This window comes from Strigops habroptila, chromosome 11 (assembly GCF_004027225.2).
Source record: "Strigops habroptila isolate Jane chromosome 11, bStrHab1.2.pri, whole genome shotgun sequence".
Lineage (NCBI taxonomy): Eukaryota > Metazoa > Chordata > Aves > Psittaciformes > Psittacidae > Strigops > Strigops habroptila.
The window spans coordinates 28,155,154-28,181,801 of NC_046360.1; the positions used below are offsets into that span (position 1 = coordinate 28,155,154).

Genomic DNA, 26,648 nt, shown 5'->3' on the forward strand with positions numbered 1-26,648 from the left:
ACGAGTAATAGCACTGACTGGACCCTAAATCTTTGGGTTGCCAAACTTGAAACTAGTTAATAAGACCAGTGCTCTGCAGCCAGGCAAATTACTTTTCACTTCAGGGTGCAGAGCTGCTCCACTTAGCCCATGCATGGGTCCCAAGGGATGCTTTCCATCAGTAGAGCTCTTCGGGGGCCAGGCAACGAACCTACCTGTGCTCACTGCTTGCCATCCCACTGAGAAGGGGGTCCTTGCTTGCACAACATACATTGTAATAGGGCTGTGGTTGTCTGCTCCTGGCCTCCAGGACAGCTGAGCGGTGGTGTCAGTGACTTCATCTATTGCCACAGCTTCTGGTGGACCTGGGGGACCTGTTGGAAGAATTACAGGAGATGTGTCCTTAAGGCTTCGCAGTGACTTGAGGAAGGAGCACTATGGTCTTCCTCCCTTACTCAGGACAGCAGTAACTGAGTTCCTGCAGGAGTTTTGCACAGCCCCAAGTGTGGTTTAGCAGATGCCTAGATTTGGAGGCACAGGGTAGATACACAGACTCAGAGATCACCAGCTTCACTGGCAGCCCCCAGGTGCTCCACGTGTGCCGAGCCCCATGGCACACCTGAGCTACCACACAGAGCAGGGCACTCGTTGCAGCGCTTGGGATCAGCTCTGCCGTCTCACATCTGTTGCTTTAGGACTGGCCAATATACAAGTACAATTTTTGGCTGCAGCCTGGATCCACTCAGAGGCTGGAGAAGAACAAAGGATGCCTGTTGGTAGCATCAAGTCAGAGTAGGGACCAATATTTTCTGCTTCGCTGCTGGGTTCTTTCTAAACAGTGAATCATGTGGGATGTACACAGGAGAAAGTACTCCTCTCCTTTATCATATAGCCATTGCTGTCAGCAGAGGTACCTGAGGTGAAGTCTCTCCGCAAAAGCACCATCTCAAGCAGCAAACTCTCCTCTTGCAACTCACTCTGTGGACTAAAATTATTCTCATATGATATTCAGAGAGCTGGATGTGTTTAAATACCTAAAATACCCCCAAAACCTTTCAATATCCTGCCTTTAAAATGAAAGTTTCAGCAGGTCTAGCCAGATCTAATTTCTCAGAAATTAAAACTTTAAATTCTTTTGCTGTGGGGAGCAGCCACACAACACAGCCTCACAGAGCAGTCAGCTCCTTTGGTCCTGCACTGCAAGTTATACCAGAGAAATGAAATTTCATTGTATCCTTCACAAATTAATCCCACTGCTTGGCAGAGGCTGAAACAACCTGTCTTCACTTCATGTCTTCGAATAGCCATGGTTATTGCCCACATTTCAGAATATACTTCTTTGCAGGGTGCAGGCTACAGTAGGGCAAGAGAGGGGAAAATTATCAGTTACTGATTTAGCAAGTATTTCAGGGCTGCTGACAGACACGTGCCTCTGTTCTGATGGCGTGAGAAAATTCCACCGTGAACAAGTGGGCTGATCTGTGTGTACCAGTGCCAGGGGTTACTTCTGTATGCTCTAGTTTGATATTCCCTGACATAAATAATTCATTTTTATTCCAGTATCTAATCTCTTATTAATTTGACATAACTCCAATATTTAAAAAACTTCTAAAAGTTATTCAGAAAGATCCATTTATGCACCAGCTATTCACCCCTTCTCCAGTCTCACAGCCTTGGGATACTTCCCAACTTTCATGCAGATGGTGAGATGATACAGCACAACTCTCAGCACAGCCATGGGACCACTGGCCTAGAGGGAGACGTCCCATTGATGTTTTCAGGGAGTGACAAAATCAGTATTTTTACCATCATCAAGGGTCATTTTCTTGTGAGAATGCAATGTTCCTCCTGCTTGTTTACAGAGGCAGCACTAAGGAAATTACCCAACCGAGGTGCCCAGCAGCAGGCTGTTTTGAAATGGTTGTGCAAAACAACAGAAAATTAATCTGAAATCATGCTGCAGCAAAAACTGAGAGTCAGTGTAACAGGGAGCAACCTCCTGGGGAGGAGAGCTGCAGCTTTGCTGCCTCCAGGGAGCCAGCGCTTTGTGCGGCACATGGCTAAGAACGTCTGTATTCATGCTCCTATGGGGAAAACGTGGTGAAAAGCATAACAGTATTATGAGGATAACAGAACACCCAGCTAGAGACAAGGGCACATTTCTCAATGGAAGTTCAGTTCTAATCTTGCACATTTTGCTCTGGCACAGCTTTGATAAGGAGGATATTTCTTACTTCTTTTTCATGCTCTCCTCCTTTCACTGAGCTGCCTGAGAACTTGTATTACATGGAAAAAGTGCAAACTATGATTTTGCTGGGGTCTATGAGAACTGAGGGCAGCAGGTACCGAGGAGCACCAAAGTTTGCTTTCCTCAGAGCTAACAAGCAGAGAAATATATACCACATTTATTGTAAGGATATAGACTCAGGTTAACTAATTGCATCTCTGTTAAAGTCATACTTACAGATCACCTGTGTAGGGTAATAAATAGATCTTGAAACATCAGTGAAGTTACTAAATCATATTTATTCTAGGAAAGGAACAAAACTGCTTGGCAGAAATGCAGTGAATAAGCTGGATACTGTTTCTGCTGTGCAGTTCATCAAATAAATGAGCTCAGTTGGTGCAAGTTTTGCATTCAGGACACGAACAAGTACTAGTGTGTTTATCTGCGTTGTGTGTCTGTTCTGTATGTATGAAAGCATCTTTATATGCACCATTTGAAAACTTGCGAACCCCAGTGGGTACTTAGAGCTTATTTCTGAGACTAATTACAAGGTGCTGGGATCCCAATGAATATCTTCAAGCCCAGGAATTGTCTTACCAGCAGTAGAAGGTAGGAAAAAAACCAAAAAGAAATTTTACAACAACAACAGTAACAAAATTCAAATACCTCTTACAATCAGGTCTGCAGCAGCTGATAGCTTGTCCACACTTGTTTGCACCATGCAGACGTATTTTCCAGCATGCTTCAGCTGGATGCTTCTGATCATCAAATCACCAGCTGAATCCTGCTGATAAAGTAGGGAAAAGTGGTTACAATTACTTTTTAATGAGCGCTAAACATCATTATCACATGAAGGACACTGCGACTAACGGATTTACTTTACACTGGCTGATGAAAACATTAGTAATGCAAGCCGTGGCCTATTAAAATTATGTGTGTCTGCCTTGAAGGTACGAATGGGAGCATTTCTAAAATTATGGCTCCAACAAGGGGCAGGGGAGCCTGGTTTCGGTCTGTTAAGCAGTTTCCCCATAAAAACAATGTGACAAAGCTTATGTAGGACAGGTTTCCTCTGATTCCTCTTTTATCTCTGGATATCCAACTTATAGCCTCTCTGGTATTCACATACCCAAGTTGTGTCTATTTCATTAGTGAAAACCAGCCCAAATTATGAGACATCTGCAATAGTTTCATGGCTTTGTACTACAGCCAGCATTTTGATTGCCCGCCGTTTTTGTGCTAAAGATCATGAGAACAGCACTCTCTGAGGAAATCTTGTATCACCTAACGGCGGTAATTTGTTTTCCAAACGCCAAGTGCATGTCTGATTAACGGTTGAATAGAACTAATTAGGTTTCTGTATGTATAGGAAGCTGAAAACTCTCTCTAAATTCTTCTCCAGACACAAAGCATTCAATACATTAGAAATCTCAGGGTACCCTTGTGATTGTGGCTTTCTAACCAAAGAATATTAATAAAGTTTGTAATTTTAGCTTTGCAGGCCAATCAGGAGCAGCCGCCAGAAAAATCTGTGGCTGCTGATGTGTGCCATAGGCATCAATCTTCAAGTGCATCTTTCAATGATTTTTGTAGGGATAACAGCAAGGCTTGTAGATTGTATTTCCTTTTCCTTTCAGCATCAAATTTCACTCCTGACAAATGTAAACACGCACTACCAGGCTGCTTAAACCCAGCAGAGCATGTGTCTCTATAAAACCTCCCTCAGAGCAACATGCAAAACCTCTTCCAGTTTTCTACCTCTAGCAGAGAAAAACAAGCAGGGAAGGACCATCACGGACACCCTTACCTTGCCGCGGGCTCTTCCATCCTAAACCTCCCTGGAGAGGCAGAAAATGGCAACTGACCCAAGCATATCTTCCCTTCTCCTAACGATGGAAAGTAATACCTACCTTCACTACCTTTTCTTCCCTATACCTGCTGCTTGACCATGGTCTTGAGCTACCGCAGTGGCCAGGGCTGTATTTAATGGGCAGTCTAACCATCATTTCACACCTGACTCTTCTAGCTATCAGATTCCCATGAACACAATCATAGAATCAACTAGGTTGGAAAAGACCTTTAAGATCATCAAGTCCAACCTGTTCAACCTTCAAATAAACAATTCTCTGCACATTGCACAAGTTTGCACTGCAAGGTACCGAGGGGCTTTCCCATAAACACACAAACGACCCAAAGTTACTAATGTGACATTGCCAGGAAATGTGCATAGGTAACACTGAAAAGAAATGACATCTCTGATGATTGGTGATGCGACTGGATAACGTGGGTTATTTTGCGTAGAGGAAAAATACTTCTTCTAAGCATGGGGTCACAAGAGGAGGACACAGATAAACATGCCAACAAACACTGCCTAAACAAATATATCCTTTGATTTTCCACTATTTTCTGTATAAATACAAAGTTCCACAATTGCTATATTTTGCATTTCTTTTACTGTTACAGCCAGAGAAAAACAATTATGGACTACTTCCTTGAATGAAAAGGCATTTTGTTTTGCAATGAGAAAACATATTACAGGTCTTCTGGCATACATTCCACTGCAATGTTAACGCATTGTTCACGTGAGCAGATTTAAGTCATGTCATTAAGAAATCATAACAATTCTACACTAACTATAATGAAGTAGTATACTGGCAATGTTCATCATCTCAGTCTATAAAACACAAGATAACATCCACTATTAACTTAGGCAAGTTCATTCCTTGTATTAGTAACTCTTTTCTATGTTCCTTACTTTTATTACTGTAAGGAGATTGCTTTAGTATTAATACTTACCCCTCCAACTCTTTCAAAGTGATCCCCATCTTTTTCAAAGTCTATCAGGTGTCCATTAAATGACCAGGTAAACATGATATCTAGTGAGTGGTCATGAGATACCTGACAAGGCAAGACAATGCTTTCTCCAACAGTGACATCCATGCTGAAAGGTGACACCATAACCCTGGTTGGATCTACAAACAACAAAGGAAAAAAAGGGGGAAAAAGCATTAACTGTGTCCTCCTGAGACATGGAGGGACATGCAGAGCTGAAAAAGATGCTAAGCAGTCTACCACAACTGCAGCATTGCCACCAGAACTTGAAAAATTTGCAGTGGTCACTTAGGAAGATCCTTAATGTAATAAGTGGGCAATCATATCTCTGATTTTATCTTCCAATACCTTTCTCTATTTATTGGGCTGAAATACTATCAATGAATCCTACAGAATCCTCTTTTAGCCACCATCCTGATGAACAAGAAGCAAAGAAAAGGCTGGAAAAGAGTGCAGCAGGTCTGAAAGGCTTGGTTAAAATTTTTTTTAAAAGGTTGGAGAGCAGAGATTATTTTATTTGAATCTTCGTACTTCAAGGATTTGTTTCACAGCCATACATTGCTCACCATAGTTATAAAAAACCCCCCTATTTTGTTGTTCCTAAATTAAATACTGCCTTAAGAAAACTGTCTCAATGTAAAGTCTCCAAAACTGGAATGAAGAAGGATATATTAAAAGCATGAGTGATATCTACTCAGACCCGGAACGGGAAAGATAAGACTAATAATATTGGTTTATGTTATGTTTATTGAAAACTCGGTGCTTGTTTAGAATACTGGCTGCGTTTTCTGATGGATGGTTTTATGTTTTAAATCCAGGTAGGTTTTTTTTGTGTGAGGAGGACCCACAAAAAGTATAAACAATGAGTGATACCAACCAAACCTTTCACACCATGGAAACCAAAACTCTGGACCCCAATAAACCAAATCCTGTAGTAATGTCAGACAGAGAGGTGTTGGGCTAATACTCAGCTCTGAGTGTAGTAGCTCCTCTGACCGACATGCAGCCCCATCTGGGTCAGTTAGCAGGTCAGATTGACTCACTTTTTAGGACCTCTGTGGTCTTACATGGGATGTCACTGACCTGTTGAACAAGAACCGAGCAAGGGTTTTGGGGAGGTGAAGCAGAGGAAAGATGAGAACGGGTGTTGTCCTAAACATGACATTACCAAAGCAAATCCCCCAAACCTGCGGATATCTGTGATGTAGCAAGTTCTGCCTGTTAAATATGGGCAGCAGCACATACCAGCTCCACCTTGGGCTTCAGGACTAATCTCTTACTCACGGCTAGAGTTCTACGGATCCTTTACCACTGGTTTAATTTTCTATTTTTCACTTTAGTCCTGCATTACAAGCAAAATGGTGGCACAGAAAGATGAGCCATGATGCATTATGCAGACTTCAGCTCCTCATCTGTGCCTATGAATTCCTCCTGCCTCTGAAGTTAACGTTTCTCTTTCATTTCTGTTGACAAAAATGCAGTAATTTTTTTCTACAGGGCCTCAGAGGAAATGAAAAGGAGAAAAAATACTGCTTAACAATGAGAACAAAAGTCTGAAAATCATATACAGATAGATATTTTTGCTTATTCCAAAAGTCTATTCTGCACAGCTGTCATACTAAAATAGTGCAAGCATTATTCATTCCCTGGTATATGAATCCAAAATCTTAACTACTTCTTCCAGAGACTACTGGCTGACTGCTTAATTCTCTGCTATAATAATAAGGATACAGCAACAAAGATATACACTGGGCAGAACTACTCACAAAAATTCAGGGGATGCGAAGCTGTTCCTGGGTTTTCAAAGACCTTACCAAAAGTGTACAGGAGGTGCTGAACAAGATTTCATTGCTGTCTCTATAGGCTTCAGATCAAGTCCTCAGGGACTTGGCTGTGTTATCTTGGACAAATTTAATTCATTTATATTTTGGTTTCACATCTAACAAAATAGAGTATCTCTTAGCTGAACCACAGTGTTATGAGGCTTAACTAATTAATACAAGTAAAGCATCTGAAATTTCTCAGGTATAAGCACTGTAAGCATGAATTACTAAATTAATGTTTAATTGTTGCCTAGATTTATGACACTGTTTTTGTATAACTAACTTATCAGGATTTTACAGTCACTTAGGTCTACTACTCCTGACACTCAGGAAGATCTGGAGCATCCCAAGCTCATGATGTGACAGAAATGCCTGCACCTGCAGTGGGGTTCAGGCACGGAATCACTTACTGAAATTCCTTTCAGCATCAGAAGTTCATCCTCTGTGCTGCTCAAAGCCTGTATGAAATATTTATGAAGGACTTGGCTCTGAGATGAAATGGGTGCCTCCCACAAAGCCCTAAGCTCTCCCACAAGTCCCACAATGATCCGTGTAAGCTGTGGTCCTTAACAAGTGGCAGCGCCGAGATTTTGCTGTACCTAACCCTCACACCCACAGCATTCTATGCAAGAAGCGAGAAGTCCACACCATAAATCTGAATCTTCCTGCTGCAATGCATACAGTTTATAAATGTATAAAGAGTGAAACTTGGGTGTTTGCTTAAGCCCTGGTTTCCAGAGCAATTTAGCACAGCTCCTGTGGATGTCGTAGGAACTGCTAGTGCCTGGTGACTCCGAAAATCAGGTGCCCAGGTTTCAATCCAGTCACGTCAAGAAGCATTGCAACCTAATAACTGAACATACCAGGTTACAGGAATGGCTGATACAGCAGGGTGACAAACGATGCACAGGGAGAGGGCTCTGACCCAAGCCATGCTCAGCAGGAGTGCAAGCCCCAGCAAGGCACTTTACAAATCACCCCAAGGAGAATGCTTACCCATCTCTTCTCAAGGACTGGGAGAGCTGAAAAACAAAAACATCCCCTCCCCCCCTTTAATAACCCTAGCAGAGCAGCAAGTGGAAAATGTTATTCAGAAGCCAACTGAGGGCAGCCGAGTGTAGGCACACCTTGGTGATACACAGCCAAGTGGTAATCAAAATTATTAGATTTGCACTTTCAAAAGCTGTAACATCAGGCACTTTTTAAATTATGGCAAGTGCTTTAATGATACCAAAATGTTGGTTAGCATCCAAGTCAAAAATAAATAAATAAATAAGGATTTTTTTTTTTCTGAGCTAGCTACTCATTTATTTATCATCCACTTGCAAGGCAAGAGAGGCAGGGAGACAGAGTCTATGGGAGAGCTGATCTTAATGCTCTGTTACTGTCCCGTCCCCTCTAAGTACAGACTATTTTGCTTAGATGTCTTTGCTTAGTAAGGGCATTATTGCCAAGGACAATTAATTAAAAGGAATAATTGTGATTTTGGTTATATTTTGAGTTGATATCCACCTTCTGGTGCATTTTGAGATAGTTTTAAAAATAAGGCTAAATATTCAGTTGTAGATAAGGGGTTAAAATTTCTGTTAGTAGCACCACCCTTTACAGCTGCCTGCGGGTTTCTGAGCCCTCCACAGAGGGAAGCAGTGCCCGGCGCTTCCCAGCTCTCCTGTGGAAAGAAGAAAAGCAAGCAAAATTGTTCTGGGTCACTTCTGAGGAAGTTCAGCTGGCATTACTGGGAAGTTTTTAGGAGAGAAATAAGTGGATAGTGCATGGGAGTGGGAACACTCTCAGGGGATGAGGCAAAATAATCCAGTTTTTAGTCTCAAATAGGAAACAGGAAAAAAACCCCACAACTACACTGTACATGCAAACATATTCAGTAGGTGCCCTGTAGGTAGATCAAATGCAGATGTGAGCAAATTTACATTGGCCTGGCTTGGCTTTGCTACAGAGAAAGAGGAGGCCTTTCCTGAAAAACACTGATGGGGCAGGAGCACAGCAGGGCTTAGGGCATGTAAACTCTGTAGACTGGTTAGTGCTTGTCTGTAGGTGTCACTGAAGGCTCAGCGAAGCAGGAAAGCTCCCTCTCAGCCTTCCTTTCCTACCCACATTTTCAGGAGCACGCTTTCTGTGCGACGGAAATGGCACTCTTTCGTTTTACATGCAGTTTCCCTTGCATGCCAGCCAGGCTGGCAGCTCACAGCTTGCAGCTTGTTGTCAGAGCCAAGATGGTTAGAGCAGTACGAGAGCTCATGGGGATGGTCCTCAGCTGGAGTAAAGCAGCATGGCTGCAGCGGGATAGGTCTGGACACCACTGTCATCCATTGCAGGGTGCTCTGAGGCTATTTGAGCTTTTCTTACCTATTTGTGTCCTGCATTACATCCCCTAGTTTTATCGCTGCTGCATATTGCAGGCGATTTGGTGTATTTCTGACTGATGGAATGTATTTGGTTTATGTTACAAGAGATTTTAATAAAGTTTTCCCACTAGCTTTCAGTACATGTTAAAAGAATCAGAGCTGAGCAGCACTTCCCTTCTGAAGAGAGGCTGTAATTGCTTCGCTTTTGTCCCCCACCCCCTGCTAAAGGGAGCCCGTCATTAGCTGTTAGTGCCGCCTGCATTTTGTGTCTCATTTTGGGAAGCTGTGATGCATTTCTGAGCTGCAAACCAGCAGGCTGCAGACATCGCGGGTACGCTCTGAGGGTAACAATTATCCAATCTGAAAAGAAACCATCCCACCCTGATTTTCTATTGATTGGGTGTCCATTAGGAGGGATTACTTGTTTAGGGTAAACAGCTTTGCATCGCTGCGTTTGCTTGTTGTAGCTCACGCAGTGCAATGTTGTGTCATATTGATCTGGAGGACATGACACAGTGGGACGCAATCTACAGTGGCACGACATAAGTGACATAAAATGAATCAGAGGCTGACAGTCAGAGATAATGGTTTTTTTTTAGGTCAGTCCAGAGCATGCGAATTTCTTTCGAATGCTACAAGAGGACCAGGGCAAAGCAAGAAGCAATGTCACGTATATTATGCCCATCAGCAAGATTTCAACTGACTGGAGGGTTTTTTACACCTAGAGACAGGCAGACCTGTCTGCTTTAGATGGCCACTTGGCATTCTGTTTCCAAATGTGTTCCTTTCCAGTTTGGCTCAGCTGTGAAGGCTGTGTGCTCTGCTCCACAGGGAAGAGATTCAGCAATGCTAATAACTGCAGTGCCTTTCATTTAAGTGCTTAGTAAACAATGAGATATGCTTTGCCAGCCCTGGCTGCTGAAGGAATAGAGAGTATTTTACTATAATAAAAGATTGAACTGTAACATGCTCAGGAGATACAGCTACCGTTGTTGGCCTCAAATCAGTGGAAGTGAGCATCTTGGAGACAGATTAACAAAAAAAGGGAGATAATGTCAGTGCTGCCTTCTGCAACCTGTGCACCTAACACCTAAATGCTTATTTAGACATCTATCCCGTCATAGAGAAGGAGGTCAAAGGACAAATGAAGAAAAGGGAGTACTCAGGCTTTGACGTATTTATCCAGGATAAAATAATGAAGAAATCTGAACTCCCCCCAGAAAACTTAAAGAGTGCCCTCCAAACTGTTCTACTTGTAAGAGAAGTTTTCCAACATCTTGCAAAGGCTTATTCTTTCCTTCGCTTTTCTAGCCTTGCCCATTTCACTTTATTCAAGATTTGTTTGCACTTTCATGGTGCTAGGTTTGATTAATGGAAGCTAATGGAAATTTTGTAAAACATCCTCCATTGAAGGTCTGCAGTATACGTCCTTCTCCCCTTTACTTTTTGGCCTAAATATGAAAGCCTGTTCAAAACTATTCATGGCTTTGGAGGGGAAAGTACTGCAAATGGACACAAATGAGCTAGTGAAAACTGAAACAGCTGCTTACTGAGAGAAGAAACATGGTCTGCTTCTTTAAATGGAAAATAAAAAGCAGTGTTTGTTTTTTGCTGATGGATATGTACATTTTCTTCAAGTATATAAGAAATATTAGTATCCCACCTATTCTACTCAGAGGGCATATCTGAGTTAAACAGCAGTGAGCTGCAGAATGCAGAGAGGAGGACATTTATTCCAGGCTGGACAAAAGGAGACCATATAGACCAAAGCCATTTCAGCCAAGAGGCTCTGACTCTCTGCATCATGTATTGTGATAGGAGCATGCCAGGGCATCTGTTAGCTGTTTAATGAAAGCCAGTGTGGATGACAAGGTAATTTCAGGTTCAAGCATGAATGCTCAAGTGCAAGAGTTTATGTTCAATTACCAGATGCTTCAAACAAGCAGCTAAGACAAAGGCAAGCGATGCCAAGCACACACGGTTGCATCCAATGTGGAAGAAAAAGGACAGAGCGCTGCTTTTCTGTCTGGACCTAGACAGATAAGCAGTAGTTTTGAGTTTGATTAACCATCTAATTACCTAACTCTTTTAAACAGCCATTAGTGTTACAATGTTATAGATCCAGCTATGTTTTTTCCTTATCTGCATAAATAATTTCATGTACAAGATTTTAAAATAGTTTTTTCTGGTAGATAAACTATAACTCCAACATTTGAAATTCACTTTTTATCTTTTTGGAATAGCAGCATGTTTACAGTTTTCATTTTGGTTTTTATCAGAGGGAGTTAATAAATGTGTTGCAGATCAATGTCCTCTATTTGCAATGACATTTTACATTATTGTATTGATTTCAAGGCAAGTCATGTCTGGAGATAATAAAAATCAATCCTGGAGGTAGAATCATCTATTTTCTGTGAGCTACCAAAGAATCAAAGTCTAATACATGAATACTTGAAGGTGCTCTAATGTTTCTTTCTCCTTTATTTGTGAATGAAACATTTATCCAAGACCATAAAGTCAAAAGCATCCAAGACTTGACTAGCTAGACTTCTGGGAGCTCTTAGTGCTCTGGGCACCATTAGACACTATGAGAAATGCTGAAGAGAGGAAAACATGAACCTGAACTAAAGAGATTAATAACCAGTGAATAACTAAACACGTAGTAGGAATTAGCATAGCAAACTACAGTTATCTTAATAAATTGTTGGAGTACTTTATGGGGCATGACCAAAATTAAGATTAAAAAAACCAGGGAAAGGCTAAATATAAACAATATTTGGCCTTTACAATATCACAGATGTGAGCTGTGATGAGTTGCATATATGCTTTCAGGAACAGACACGTGGCTCTTATGCCAATATAACTCACCTTTTCCATATAATCAGCTATTACACATGTGCTCTCGCAAGACAAGTAACTGATTTATAAGGCACATTTCTTAACAGAAAATTCTGCAGCACTTACAGTATCCTCTGGTGTGTACTATGGCAGTTCAGCCTAATAAAATGTAATCTTATTAAAAGCAAAAGGGACACTGTCAGTTTAGAAAAGGGAATTTAGGCTTGGGACTAAGCACTTCCTCTGATTTTAGAAATATATGTGCTAAGTGTCTAGATCTTTCCATGTAATCAGGCAGCACCAATCTTTGGCAACAAAGGTGGTGATGCATAACCATGTATATAATGGGGATTAAGGAAAGGAAGATGGGACATCTGACCTTTCCTGGAAGAGCAGAGACTCCGATTCAGTAATACACACAGTTGAGCTGGGCATTTAGGACATGTTAAAATTGCTTTCTGAAAGAGAATCCTTATCTTGCAGTTTACTTGGTTTAAATCTTGCCATATCTGAAACACAGTGGTGTGGGGGACATGCAACTATTTTTAGATACATGCTTCAGCACATTGCCTGAGCTCCTTTTTCTCTTAGGAAGCCTCTGTTTTCCATTAGTATGGGCAAGGTGTTTTTTAAGAGGAGAGTTTAGATGTTCCTTGTGACTGCACTCCTAAGTAACCTGTCCATCCAGCTGCTGAAGAGTCCCTTTCAAGAATGGCAGTTTCCTTCTCAGCTTCATTCAGAGCTGAACTGTAGTCGAGGTTCAAGTTATTAACATATTTCTTAAACTGACATTGAAAAAGAGCTTTCCACAGATTGAAAACTGTCTCAATTTGATGTTAAGAGTCTCCCTCCCAGGAATTAATGCCTCCCACCTCCCAGAGACAGACCAGGCAGTCAATCAAGGGATTGCATTTCTGCATACTCAAATATGCATTCTTTGTGTGGCTGAATAATAAATGAAGGTTAATTTAAATCTGAAAACACATTAAGAATGGAATCGCATCAAAGGATACTGGGGAGGGATGTGCCATTATAGCAAATTCAAAGACAAAATATATGAAAATATATCCACTCCACTGAGAGCACAGGGAATGTTACTTAAATAACAAGAGGGCACAATACTTCATTTTAACCTCCATTTTACCTAGTGCAATGCAATCTTATAAAATCAAACTCTCTCCATACAATTGTGACAAAGAAAATCATACGTAATGGGGTCTGGAAATGACAATCACATCTGTCACTCATAGAAATTTGTACTTACTCTGTATAGCAGCATCCAACAGTGCCTGATTACACTACAAACCCCAAACATCCCTTCTCCATCTCTTTGCATTTCAGACTGAAATAAAAGCCACTTCACTTCAGAGGTGTCTTAAGTGAAACAGATATTTTGACAAATGATTCAATCGTTTGCAACACACTTTATAGATAACCATGTGAATTCAAGGTGTCACCCTTTGTGGGCTATTGATTGCAACTAGCTTATATCTGTCTTTTCAAGCATGGAATAATCTACTGTCATTGCAAAAATGATGGCCATCTTACAGAGAAGGTTAATCAGATACAGAAATCATATCTAATCTTTGACAAATTGCAAGTCATTCAAGGATCAATCACCATTCTCCTTGTAACACAAGCCACAGGCAATTGGCGCAAATGTGAAGCCATGCAGTTTGCCATTCAGCACATGCACACAGTGGTCAACAGCATTTTGCCCGTTTAAACACTTCAGCCTGCTGATATGGCTGATTTATGGCACTTTTAAATGTTTTGAATATGTAATGACCATAAACAAAATAATTTCAAAAAGAGGCAAACCAGCAATAATACGATATGCAGGCATTCAGACTGCAAAATTAAGTGACTGGTGCAGCCTGTGTATTTTTATGGTAAAAGTATGTCTTTTAGGTCTTTTCTATCTGAGTTCTATGCCTATTATCTGCACCCTCCTCCTCAGAACCAAGATATTAGGAATTAACTGACACGCAAGACTAAATCCCAAATTAAGAGCCATTAGGAGTGGAAGCCTCTTGAGCTATCAAACTTACAGAATAGCACGAAAATAATTTTCCACATTCCCAGTGAATGATCCATACCTTAACCATCCTCAGCGTCATCCAGACCAAGGATTGCATGTGTCATGAATATCATGGGATAAACTAGTCTTGGTGTACAGGTCATTTATCAAGCAGCCCAAGACACTTTCATCTTCCCAAGTACCTGATGTGAACGCAAAGCATCACCATTTTTACTGGTAAGGGGAACTGGATGGCAGCACCTACTGATACGTCTGAAAACAGGAAAAGTTTTTACTATTACATTAAGAAATAGTGCATGTTTAAGATTATTCTACTTCATTTTCAATGTGCTTTAACACATTGTCAAACTTCGGCCATTTAGCAGTTTTAGCACTTCTCAACCCTACTTTTAAAATACAAACCCAATCTGGTTCAGTAGGTTCTCTGTTGCTTCCAGATGCCTTAACCCTCAGGTTTGGTGGGTCTGTGCTGTTGAGCTCTAATAAGCAAGCAGGACTTATTCCCCTACTCTAACATTCCTCATTTGTAATATACAAATTCCTTTTTGCCCTTCCTCATTCCACCTCTTGGCAGAGTAAAAAAAAACCCCATAAATTTCTTGACAGAAAATGGACTTTCAAGAATCACTAATTTTAGTAAGTACCAAAGGTATTTGTTTACTAAAGAGTTTGAACCTCCATTGGAACACAAAACTCAGTATAAAGGCCCAAGAACAATGCAGAGAGTTTCCCACTGGAACTCATGGCTATCCGTCATTAGGAAAAACGACCACCTTCATTTTCACCATGGAGTGTCTGTCTCCTGCTGTTATTACAATGGCTTATCTGCTGGGTGGGTTGCTGCCTCCACCCTGTGAATGCCTTCAACCAAAGTGTTTCTCTAAAGCAGCATCTGCTCCTACTATTTTATAATTAGAATATAATTAGTAGAAGTTCTCACGAATAGCTCCCACAGAGAAATGACTCCTACCACACAAAAGAAAGATTTAAAATTCCCAAGCTATTTACAATCTACACTAAAAAGAAATCTAGGCATTTCTCTAGTGCCTCAGGAAATTACATCCAGACAACAAGACATAATTAAGAAGTTGTTATGCATTGGGCAGGACAAGATATGACAATCTGCAGGCAGGTAGGGCCATCAATTATTCAAATAACTTAAAAAAGAAAAATTCAGTTTCAAAAAAATCCTGTCAGATCAGCTCAAAAGTTTACCCTCAAATAAAAAAGTCAAACTTTATTGTAAGCTAAACACTTAGAAAAACCTGTTGCTATTACAGGTAACATCCAATTTTCTTCTATTTAAAATTCTTTTAAAGTAAAATTGAAGTAACTGAAGTAAAATGTTATTTCAAATAGAAAATGGATGCCTGTAGTTAATGTTAACACTGAATTCTTATTCAAGTTGTGCATATAAATAACAGAAAATTTTAAGCCTATTCAGGCCAACTTATGGAAAACATACATTAACACGAAGTACCTGCAAGTTTAAGTCAAATGAAGAAAGTGCAATAGCACTTATATAAACTCTGCTACAAACCTCAGGATTTTACAATTATCCAAAGAACTGAGCCAGGCAACAGGGAGACCTGAAAAGCCAGAGAGAGAGGCAATTTTAGCTCTCTCCAGTGGTATTCCCAGAGGGAGTGCATTGGTCCAGCAGGCTTGCACATGGCTCTGCTAGGGCCAGCATGTTGAACACCAGTTTGAATATTTAGACTTTGAATCACAGCCAAATGTGAACAATTAAGCTTAACAGAATTCCAGTGAAAAGAGAATTAGATAAACAGAAGAGGAGGAAGAGTACAGAGCGAATAGCAAGGCTGCTCAGTGTGATGAAGGCCAGCATGGGCACAGACCTTGGAGTGCGAGGGAATAAAACGAGCTCTCCTCCTTACTTTCTATCTGACCTTGAGCAAGTCATTAAAAGTCTCTGCTGCCTTATTTGCCCAGCCTATAAGATGGAAATAAGACCTTCATTATAAACTTTTGTCTTCTTATACCACTGTGCACAGCAGATATTTTTATTTAAGACTTTTTCTTGGCACCCTGTTGAGACTTCCATGCTACCACAGGCAAGACTGAAGCCCAAACACCCATTTCTGAACAGACTGAGTGACGGAAAGAACAGAACCAACAAAACAAACCTCAAAACAAAATTTCCTGGGCCACAAAGGTCCAATTTGTTTCCTGGTGAAGGTGAGGTGGTGTCTTAATGTCCTGTGCTCTCTTGCAAGGAAGTGACTTGTTCCAGTTAATTAGCGATACACTGAGAAGACAAACCTTTCCAAGGGACATGCTATTGTTTTGCTCTGTTGTTGGTTAAGCCCTGGCACCGATGTTACGGGAAGGGGCAGGATGGAGGCAGGATCACATGTGAAATGAAAATAACGACCTGCAAGACCATCCTGTCACTATAAATTGCTCAAAATCCCCAGCCTCTGCTCTACTGTATAAATATTCAACACAGAGCATCATTAAAAAGTGTCCCTGACACTTCTCCCGTTACATGGCATTTTACCTCAAATTAGCCACAAGTTTTTGTTATGGCTCTCTGCTGCAGGGAACAATGTTCATTGTCAACTGCATTAAACAGTTTAGTTACCAGGACTAATAAGATTGAGGCTTGGAGTTTTACAGAGACTTTCTACTGTGCATTTAGACATGAAAGGAACTGAAATTTTCACTGGTTAAATACTGCTGACTTTCTGAATAACTCTAATAAAGATTCTTATTGAGATATATTCATCATGAAGTTAGAAGATAACATAGTACTAAAATCTACCACTTCCATCATTAGTTCCTCACAATAGAGTTAAAAACTTCAAACATAACGAAAGCAAAATTCACATTCTGAATGTGTGTGTAACAGAGGGACACAGAAGACCAAACCAAGCCACAGCAAGTCAATGCAGTGACAAAACTTCCTTGTATTTCAGAGTCAACCTGCTTTAGAGTCATGAACATTTGTATTCATGTCATATTCCCAAATGACTAGCTTGAGCGCTGTGATACAGTACACCTAGAATTTAACCTATTCTGGTGGTGGCTGATATTATATTCTCTCTGCCATAATGATTTTGGGATTAGGACAACAGACTCTAGTCTCCATATTAACTTGATGGGATTGCTTATAATCTTACTTAAGTTGCACTAGAAGAGGGGAAAATCAGGTCCCAGGAGTCCCTAATACTGCAAGCACCACCTCATCATTGTTCAGCAGTGCCTTAGTTACTCTCTGATATGTCAAAACCCATCACTCCTGGTATTTATCCATGTGCCACTTGGCTGTTATTATCTGATAAGCAACTTTGAGCAACCTGTTTGCAGTCCGGCTAGGCTCAGGAAGAAAATGTCACAAGAGCTCAAAACCACGGAAGTTTGGTTCTGCTAAGCTGCTTCCAAAAACGCTTCTCAGAAAATACACAAAAGGACTGATATTTCCCCAAGTACTGTCCCAGATTCTTTTCTTCAACACTCTTACACTTTTTCCTCCTACGACAGAAAATGTGCTCTCTAAACACTTCCTCTGTATCTTTGATGTTAAAAACATAGCCTTCAGGCCCAGTCTGTTCTTGGTTGCTATTTTCAAGGATATAAAGTTCTTAGGATAAGACAGTCATTATCACTTTCCCTCTTTATTCTCCTACACTGCTTCCTTCATCTTTACCTGAAACAGAGATCAGCAGTCACTTTCTCAATGCATGTCATGTTTAGATCATTATCTCCCCTATCCCTATTCCAGTCAGACTGAATTCGGCATGGAGAGAAGTGGCTCTAGGGAGACCTCCTCCTATCTTCCACAACAGGATCATATGCTACAATGATCTTGGTTTTCTCTGTTGTATTATTTTCTCTTAAGAGTATGGCCCTAATTTACCCATTCCCATGAAACTCGTGTCTGGAAGTTCATCCCACTGCATGTTTTGGAAACGGACAAACTGTATGTATCCTCCTTTGGGATAAAGATCAAACTCATAATGTTAGTAGACTTACAATGCGGGATCTAAGCAAAGAAGAGACTTGGGATTACACCCACATCAGTGCAACTGTCATGTTTCGTTTTCTAGAAACCAAAATACTTCCATGAAACTAAAAGCTCAAGGAGACTGATATTCCACTGCCAGAAATTCCTGGTAACTCCACTAAGGCACACAAAGCTACAGGAACTGAGATATGGCCCCTTATATCCAAGCCCAGTTGGACTCCTTTCTCCTTACATAGCCCATATGCGTGCAGAGCCTCCAGCATGAACTGTTAACTGCCAGAGCTGCTGGCATGGGAGAGGAGAGGTCAATCAGCCCAGCTACCTCCAACTGACTTACTGTCTAGAGCACACTTGTGGCTTGCTCTGCGTGGCGGTACCGCCTCGTTAACCAGGATGTACCATGATGGCTCCTCCTATAGACCTCAGCTTTTCCTACTGCTTGAAATTACTCTTTTCCAAGGGTTAAACTAATCCTTTGCAACAGCTAGGGAAATAGGAAGAAAACGTTAAGTCAAACACATTTGCTTTCTTGTGAATTTGTAACTGTCCCCGGTCTGATAGTAATTTCCAATTAAGCTCTGGCTAAGACTTCTTTACTTATGAAATTAGCTATTGGATAAAATAGTTTGTGGCTTATGTTTTATATACAATTATATACATAAACACACACACATATAATCAAATGCACTACATTTATTTTGATTAAATTATCAGAAGTCCTACATCTATGGTTTCATTTTAACTATTGATTTTTCATTTGTATTCAAAACCTGACAAATATTTTAACCTTTCTGAAATGGATCATGTTAAAATAAATTGAAGCAAGTTAATGAAAAGTGTTAATTAATCTGCTTTTGTCTCATTAAGAGTCTGTGTTTAACCTGTAGGTCATCTCTTTCAGCTGACGTATGGATTTGATCTTCAGTGATGAACTAAACCCAATCTTCTATTGATGACTGAGAACTCCTAAACCTCTTGCTTTTTTTGGTAGAGGACAAGAAAATTCCTAAAAAAAAAAAAAAGCATTGAGCTTTCTCAGGAATTATTCTATACTTTATTTTTTTCATGGCAGGAGAGGTTGCAGTACTGCTGACCCTGCAATACATTGTGGGTTTAAGATAAAAATACAGAACAAATATATGATTTTTTTTTTTCCCCTACAGGGTATACAGACATAATGGTTCAACTTTTCTAAAATAAGTATTTTTTTATCACATTATGTGCTGAATCAGGTATAAGCGTCAGCCACTTGCTCTTGTCTTGACCTCCTTATTCATCCGTGCAGTTATCAGTTTTAAGGCCCCTGATGTGCCTAAAGGTTGGCTGGGGGTTTGAGGGACGAAGAGGAGAAAGTAGAAGGTGGTGGAGAGGGAAGTGTGGGGGGAAGAATCTGCTCTGGTTACCATGATCCAGAGCAAGTATTTCACACCAACTGGCACTCTCTACATCAGAATCAGATAAGCAAAGTACATGGAGAAGCTGCTTCCTAAGAGTCGATATATTTGTATTTCTGCTTTTAAAAATATAACTCTAATAATGCCAGAGATAAGTCCAAAATTGGCAAGAGAGAAAGGCTGGAGATCTATGCTTTTTAATATCGAGCTTTTCACTAAGCCGACTTTTATCATGTTAATGGCTAAATCATACTGATTGTAAACCAGACAAAATGAGGCAATTAGTAAGGCCTGTGACAGCCACAGAAAATGAAATGCACAAGGTTTTCAGCACAAGCCAGATGGATATCTTCAATATATTTCTTATTGTCTGCTTGTGGTAATATGTTCATTTAAACTGAATCAGTACTACGGAAGGCCCTTTGAATTGCCTGAAAAAAAATTAATTGTCTGCTGCAAATTTAATGAAGCTTAACAGTAGTATTATGTTTACAAGTTTTATTTGTTATGATCAGTAAGTGTTTACAAGAAAAAAAACCCTTAACTTACTTCATTCAACTAGCCCTAAGAGCAAGCCATTGGTATGTTACAGCTTACTTCATTTACATGTTTCTTTGGCACTTGCTCTTTTTGTCCTTAGCAGCTGACCTAATTGTTTTCTCTCCCAAATAAGAAACTGACAGCTCTTGCTGTGCTGTTCATTCCCAAGTTGCTGTGAGTTAAGCCTCACTTTTTTGACCACAGATTTGCGTTACGACATGTCCCCCAAGGGGCTGACAGAAATGCTGGCCATGGGCTGGTCTCTCTGACGTTTGCTATGATCCTCATCAATGTTCAAGCAAGGTCACCGACCCTCCCTGGCACAATGAAGCTAATAGTTTATGGCTATTGTGTTTGACAAGTTCACATTAAGGAAATCAGAAGCAAAAGGCATGACTGAGCAGACCCAAGGAGGGGTGGCTCTGGGGAAGGCTAGATGGCAGATGAGGCATCTGCTTCTCATTTTGCCACTTCTGTAATCTCAGAATAATTACAGCCTTTTTGCTTCAATTAACTGTCAGAAAAATGAAAATGCTGACATGATACACAGCTATTTCATCTTCCCTGGGGTGCTTTGTGGCTGACCTGGTTTTTCTGATGACCTCAGGTTCTCACCTGAACAGAACTGGGAGAAAAACCAAATATTGACCAGACTCTGGCGTAATGTACACAGAGGAGATGTACCTGCCAGCTCAGAAACACAAAGCTGCAGAAGGCAATTTGGATAGGCATTGTATAACAACCTTGACTGTGGTTTGCAGTTGGAAATAAACATGTAAGTTGCCTGAAACCATACAATACTTGATTAAACCTTGTGTTTGAAGTGCCATATGGAGAAGAGTTCCTTAAAAGCTGCAAGGACCCTGAGGCATCTACTGGATACCAGTCCCATCACCAGCTTCTACCTGAAGTTTTTCCACCCAGGGTTCATTAAGGAGATCCAGCAAAGTGCAGCCTGAAGCACTGGGGCTATCACAGCTGAGGGAAGGGAGGAGTAAATGGCAGTGGATGCACAGCTCTTTAATTTATTATTGTGTCTTTCATGCAGTGCTTTGGGTCATAATTTTACTTAAATCTAGTAAAAGACCCTTAATTGTGTCCTAGAAATAATTGGTGTCAGTGGAAATAGTCCAGTTAGAGTTGCATATATTCCTTTGCAATTTTACGGCCAAAGATTATTATTTTCATTGTCAGTTGTTAAAATCAAGCATTTGCTACTGACTGTGAGTTAGGAGTCAAGAAAAATTTTTCAAATTTATTTCTAAGTTTTGTTTCCTGAACATGAGAATACAACAACATGTACTCATGAATAAATCCGTGCTTATATAACTCTATGGCTCTCTATAACTTTCTAATCTGTTTTTGCCTGACTTGGAGATTCTGAAGAATACCAGTTTTTACTCCTTGAAATTTTGTAAAACAAGATGTTAAGCCTGATAAGGAATATTCATCGATGGCTGGGCTACATCTGAAAACTGTGATCTGCAACTACTATATAAAAAAAAAAAACCAAAACCAAAACCCCTTTAACAATAATAAAGAATTCTTTTGACTTTTTCAGAGTTCTGAGTCTTTGGTAAATGTAGAAAATCTTGCTTTGATACCAGCCAAACATACACATTGTGTGCTATTCAGCATATTATAAAAAGCCCAGATGATATGGACAGCCCTGAAGTGCTGCTCTGGGATTATTACTTTAAACTCTGTGTCTCTTTTTAAATTATATTTTGTGCCTTCAACACCAGGTGTCATTTAACCAGTCCTTTCTTAAGGGCTGAGGCATAACCAACATGAATTTAAATTAGATTGAATTGAACTGTGAAGAAAGAAAAATGAAGACCTTGCATGACCTTGAACACTGCTAGATCAAGACAGACCTCAGAAAGTGTGACGGAGGGGCTATTCATGTTTCAAAATGACTAACCACTAAACCCACAACATATGGACGGATGGTATGGAAAACGCCTGCAGTAGCTTTCTGGGGCAGCTTTACATATGAGCAAAGAAGCAGCAACAAATCTGATGGGAAAAATCAGGGAGGTATAGAGAGGGTTTCTGGAAATGTGGATAGTGCTTAAATCAGTCAACACTTTTAAGTATGTGCTGCATTTTTCCCCTGATTAATGTAAAAAAACACCAACATCTTAATGTATGTCTTATTCTCCCTCTTGGGAAAAAAGTTAACCTCCCCACCCCAAGCAACTGGTAACCAAGGTACTCAGAAGTAGTCATGACATAGCTGAGAACAGCTGGTAGAACTCATGGCACAAGAGTTCTTTGTATTCAATGGTTAAAAAAAGAGACATATTCTCCTTCCTGAAAGATTAGCCATACATACAACTGCAAAGTAAAACCATGACACCACTCTTGTGCAGCCAGATCCATCCAGAGTACACTCTACCAAGGAGAGATTTTGTTAATGCACCCAACACGTCTGCAGGGGTTGGTACATACATTTCCAAAAAGCTGTATGTATTTTGACTAAGAGAAAATCAGGTTTATTAAACACCTTTACTGATGGAGTCCATAATGGCATTGTTTGAGAACTAGCTCCATTGTAGGCAAGTCCAGCATTTGCTGATCTCAGCAGTGCAAACTGCCATGGCATTAGACTTTGGGCTGGCATCAAAGCCAAAGCAGATGCTAAAGAACACAGGTAGCAGTACTAGCTCTGTTATGCAGAATCAGTGTCTGTGTAAATGGAAATATATTATTTTTGAGTACAAACCAAGATGTAGACACATACACCATCCAAAGGATGGAAATAAATCTGTAAGGAACATACAACTGTGATCTAAAACTCATATGATAACACTCTGGATATTCACTCTGGATTGCATTTATCTATGAATATCCAACAACAACAACAACAAAAAAAAATCAGAATCATGGTAACGTGTAAACATTTCCAAAAGAGTAAAATAATTCTCTGAAAACGTGAGGGATATCACCCAGACTGTGTGATTCACCACCTGATTTTTATCTATTTTCTAAGCTTTGTTCTTTAGGCCACCAAAACCTAAACCATGATGGCAAGATGGGCCAGGAAGACCATTGCATCCCACTGAAACTGTTTTTATAAAGTGAGAATGCTGCATCCACACTGATCATCAGAGCACAGCCCCTGAGCTATGAGTCCAGCTGCTTTTAAAGTACTAGAATAACACAGAAGGAACTGCAGGTTTAAAGGCAGTAACATTTGAAAACTCTGAAAAGTTACTCATTAATAGTCCAGAAGTAACAGAATCAAATCACTCATTTCAATTTTATGTGCAATACACCAATTCAACATTCACACAAAGGAACAGGCTTGGAATAGAAAATATGCGATTTTATAGAAAATAATTTGGATCACTGTGCTGGACAAAATCAAGACTATCAGTCTATTCAAGCGTGAGGAAAATAAACCTACTGACATTATCTTTGTATTCTTTTTCTGCTAAAGTGATATGGACACCAGCTAACAAAAGCTCTCTTGCATTTACTGCCTTGAGCCTTCCCATGACAGTCCAAATGACATGAGCAAATAGCAGTAAGAAAATGGTAAAGGTGCGTCATAACTAAACAGGCAAATAAAGTCATTGGAACTTGTCCTTGTCAGAGATGCAACAATGTGACTGGAATTGCTGTACTTCCAGACAAGAACAGAACTGTCCAGACTCTACCAAGCATTCACATCCTCCTTCTGTCCATTAAACCACAGAAGTAAGGGGACTGGATCATCCTGATCTGCAGTAAAGGCAACAGGATAAAAAATGGTATCAAAAGCTGTTTCTGGCAGGTTGGAGTGCTTTAAAACCTGAGAACATCTCTGCTGCAGGACAACCCTGCCACTGCTCCTCTGTGGCCAGCTCCATACCTCACAGCTACAAGTACGGAAGCAGCAGCAGCCCGACTTACCTCTGTAACTACTCATCTGCTGGAGCGCCACACATCACTACTGCCTGAAATTACAAAGGACCACACCACAAAGCTACAGGCTGCAGACTCAAGCTGAATGATTAGATTTATAGATAGATGTATTTATAAATTCTATGAAAAAAGAATAAAATTATATATATATATATATATTTGTTGAACCTCATACAATTCACCACAGCCCATCGATCCAGCCTGTCGAGATCACTTTGTAGGGATACCTGTATATAAAAATAAATATTTATAAATTTATAGCTCAGGACACAGACAAAAGGAGAGAAGATGTTTAAAAAGCAGCCTCGTGTCTAAGGTGAGTACCATGATCTATTCACCTCCAATGTTACAAAAGCCAAGCTGGCCACAGGCTCATCAAGACACTTAATGTGTCTGCTGAGAAACAAGCTGCTTGACAAGGCTTTTCTCTTTGTGTGAAAGAAATGGCAGCAACACACTATTGTCATCTGCATTCCTGTCATTAGCTTGTTTGTGCTGCTTCTTCCATACCTAATGCTCCCCGAGAAGATTCTTTAGGATCTTAGTGCACAAGCTGGGTCGTTAGCATCAGGAACCTTTCCTTGCACGTCCTACATTCTAAGCTTTTATTGCAATGTCTTGAAATTAGTTTCTTATTTCAGAGCTGTGGTTATATTAGGCAATTTATACCACTGCATTAAATACAAATAAACCCGTATTGTACAGTCTATGCCTGTTTACACTATTTGTCATTTAAACCCCTGGTACTGAGAAGTCTATAGTGTTTCTGTGTTGGAAGAATTGAAAACTTAGCCTCAAGTACAGGAAAAAATGGAAAAAGAAAGATGGAAAATTAGTATTTATATCCTACATGTAAACACATACCATGTTTTAAAGAGCTCTGAATGCTGGCTGTGGGACTCTTCTCTATCCTTACAAATTTGATCCTGCTTTTTAATTTAAAGGTCAAACTGTACATGCAAGTCTGCAAGATTTCAGGTCTTGGAGGCCAGAGCGGTTCTCATTTAGCACCAACCAACAGAACAAACCCAAACCACAATCTCACTGGTTTGGAAAACGACCGAGGTTCACCAGCTCTGACAACAGCATGTTAATACACAGCCCTATGGGCACGCATCAGAATTTCATATTTTTTTAAGCTGTCTACTCATGCATAATATGAATATTTATTCATCCCTCGCTGGTTGTTTGCCAGAGATTTATTTTAAGCTCCTTGGTTCTGGTGTAACAGATATTTTCCTCCTCCTCCCATCCTTGCCTACACTGTCTTTGACACTGTCAGCATCTCTCCCTGAAAAAGAAAATTAAAAAACCCCAAAAAACTCAACATCCCTCCCCCCCCGCAATATTAATGGAAGAACACAGGAAGGTTAGTAAAAATGTATTGACCTTCACAGTTTTTTACTCAATGACATAAGATGAATTAGAAAAGAATATAAGCATATCTTAAGGTCAAAAACCTCATGAGCTGATAAATTTGTCATTTTGTACACCACAAAACTGAGTTGAAATAAGGTATTCAGTCATATTTCCATCAAAACTTGCTGGTGTTTTACTTAGGGCAGAGAAACTCAAGCATTTCAGTATGTAATACAGTATTTTACACAGTTCATTTGGAGTTCAGAATAGTTTCTGCTCTTTTATACTTTTTATGGGATAGACTTTGAAATTGCATTTCTCAGTTTGCTGTTAATATCCACATCTTGGGCTGAAGAGTTTATTCTCTGCTTCGTGCACATGTGTCGCTCCCATTAATGCTAATGGAATTGAGTTTAAACGGAGCACTGAGGGAGAAAAAAGCACTTGCTAATCCTTTATAACCTTACCACAAAGAAAAGTGATTTGTAAACCACGTGAACCCAAAGATCAGGTACAATAGCTGCTGACTACTGTGCTTGGGAGTTATGGGCTATTCCTTGGGTGGTGGGAGGAAGAAAGGATAAGCCATGAACTAGAGAAGCAGGACTCTTCAATAACAGATGGTTATTGATTGTAAAACCCAGTCAATGATTGGGTTTTTTACAGTGGTACAAGTGGCCCCTGAACTGCCAACCCTGATTCAACCCTCTGGTGTGTTTCAGCACTCGGAAAACCAGGATGACCTCAGCTGTGCCCAGCCTGGAGAAGGAAAAGCTGGTGCCTCTTGCCGTGAGCATGCGCCGCCCTGCTGCGCTCCCCATGGAGCCCAGGGAAGGATGTTTTGGCTGGGTTTCGATAGCAGACAAGGTCTTTCTCACATTCGTGTTCCCTGAGCAGTGCTTTTCTAGCTATTTGCTGTGGGTGCCTCCTTAGGGCAACCCAGATTAAGAAATGGCAGAATCAGCTCATACAGAGATCTAATGCTGATCTAATTGCCTGATCATGACATTACTTGCTGAAACAGGTTCTGACTATAAAAAACATGGGTTCAAACTCTCATTGAAACATTTTAAAGTATTCCCTATATACTGTAGAAATAATTGATGGGGAGAACCTCTAACTGAATACTATCCATCAATGCCAATATAAGGGAGAATTAAAACTGACAGCATTAGAGCTTTGTGATTGATTCATTGCTTTGTAATCAATCTTTCCTTATTTGTTATCCAATGTAGTTTTTCCCCCAAGTAAGAAAGAGATGGAGAGTGATTACAAGTGTAATAATCCATATGTTCATTGCCTATAATAATTCATCAGACACTGGAATACTCATAAGCAGGGCAAAAATTAAA

General features: G+C 40.2%; 1 protein-coding gene across 2 annotated transcripts in view; it reads right to left on the reverse strand.

Moving 5' to 3' along the window:
* CNTN4 (contactin 4) overlaps positions 1–26,648 on the reverse strand; it is a 332,256-nt gene that overhangs the window by 10,711 nt on the left and 294,897 nt on the right. The window contains exons 14-16 of one of the 2 annotated variants that reach the window (XM_030500859.1): positions 5,003–5,178; positions 2,873–2,990; positions 195–353 (exon numbers count right to left, since the gene is read on the reverse strand). In XM_030500859.1, the coding sequence (XP_030356719.1) occupies positions 195–353; positions 2,873–2,990; positions 5,003–5,178 (453 nt within the window). Of the gene's footprint in view, positions 1–194; positions 354–2,872; positions 2,994–5,002; positions 5,179–26,648 lie in introns of both variants that reach the window. The other variant, XM_030500858.2, reaches the window with a different exon arrangement.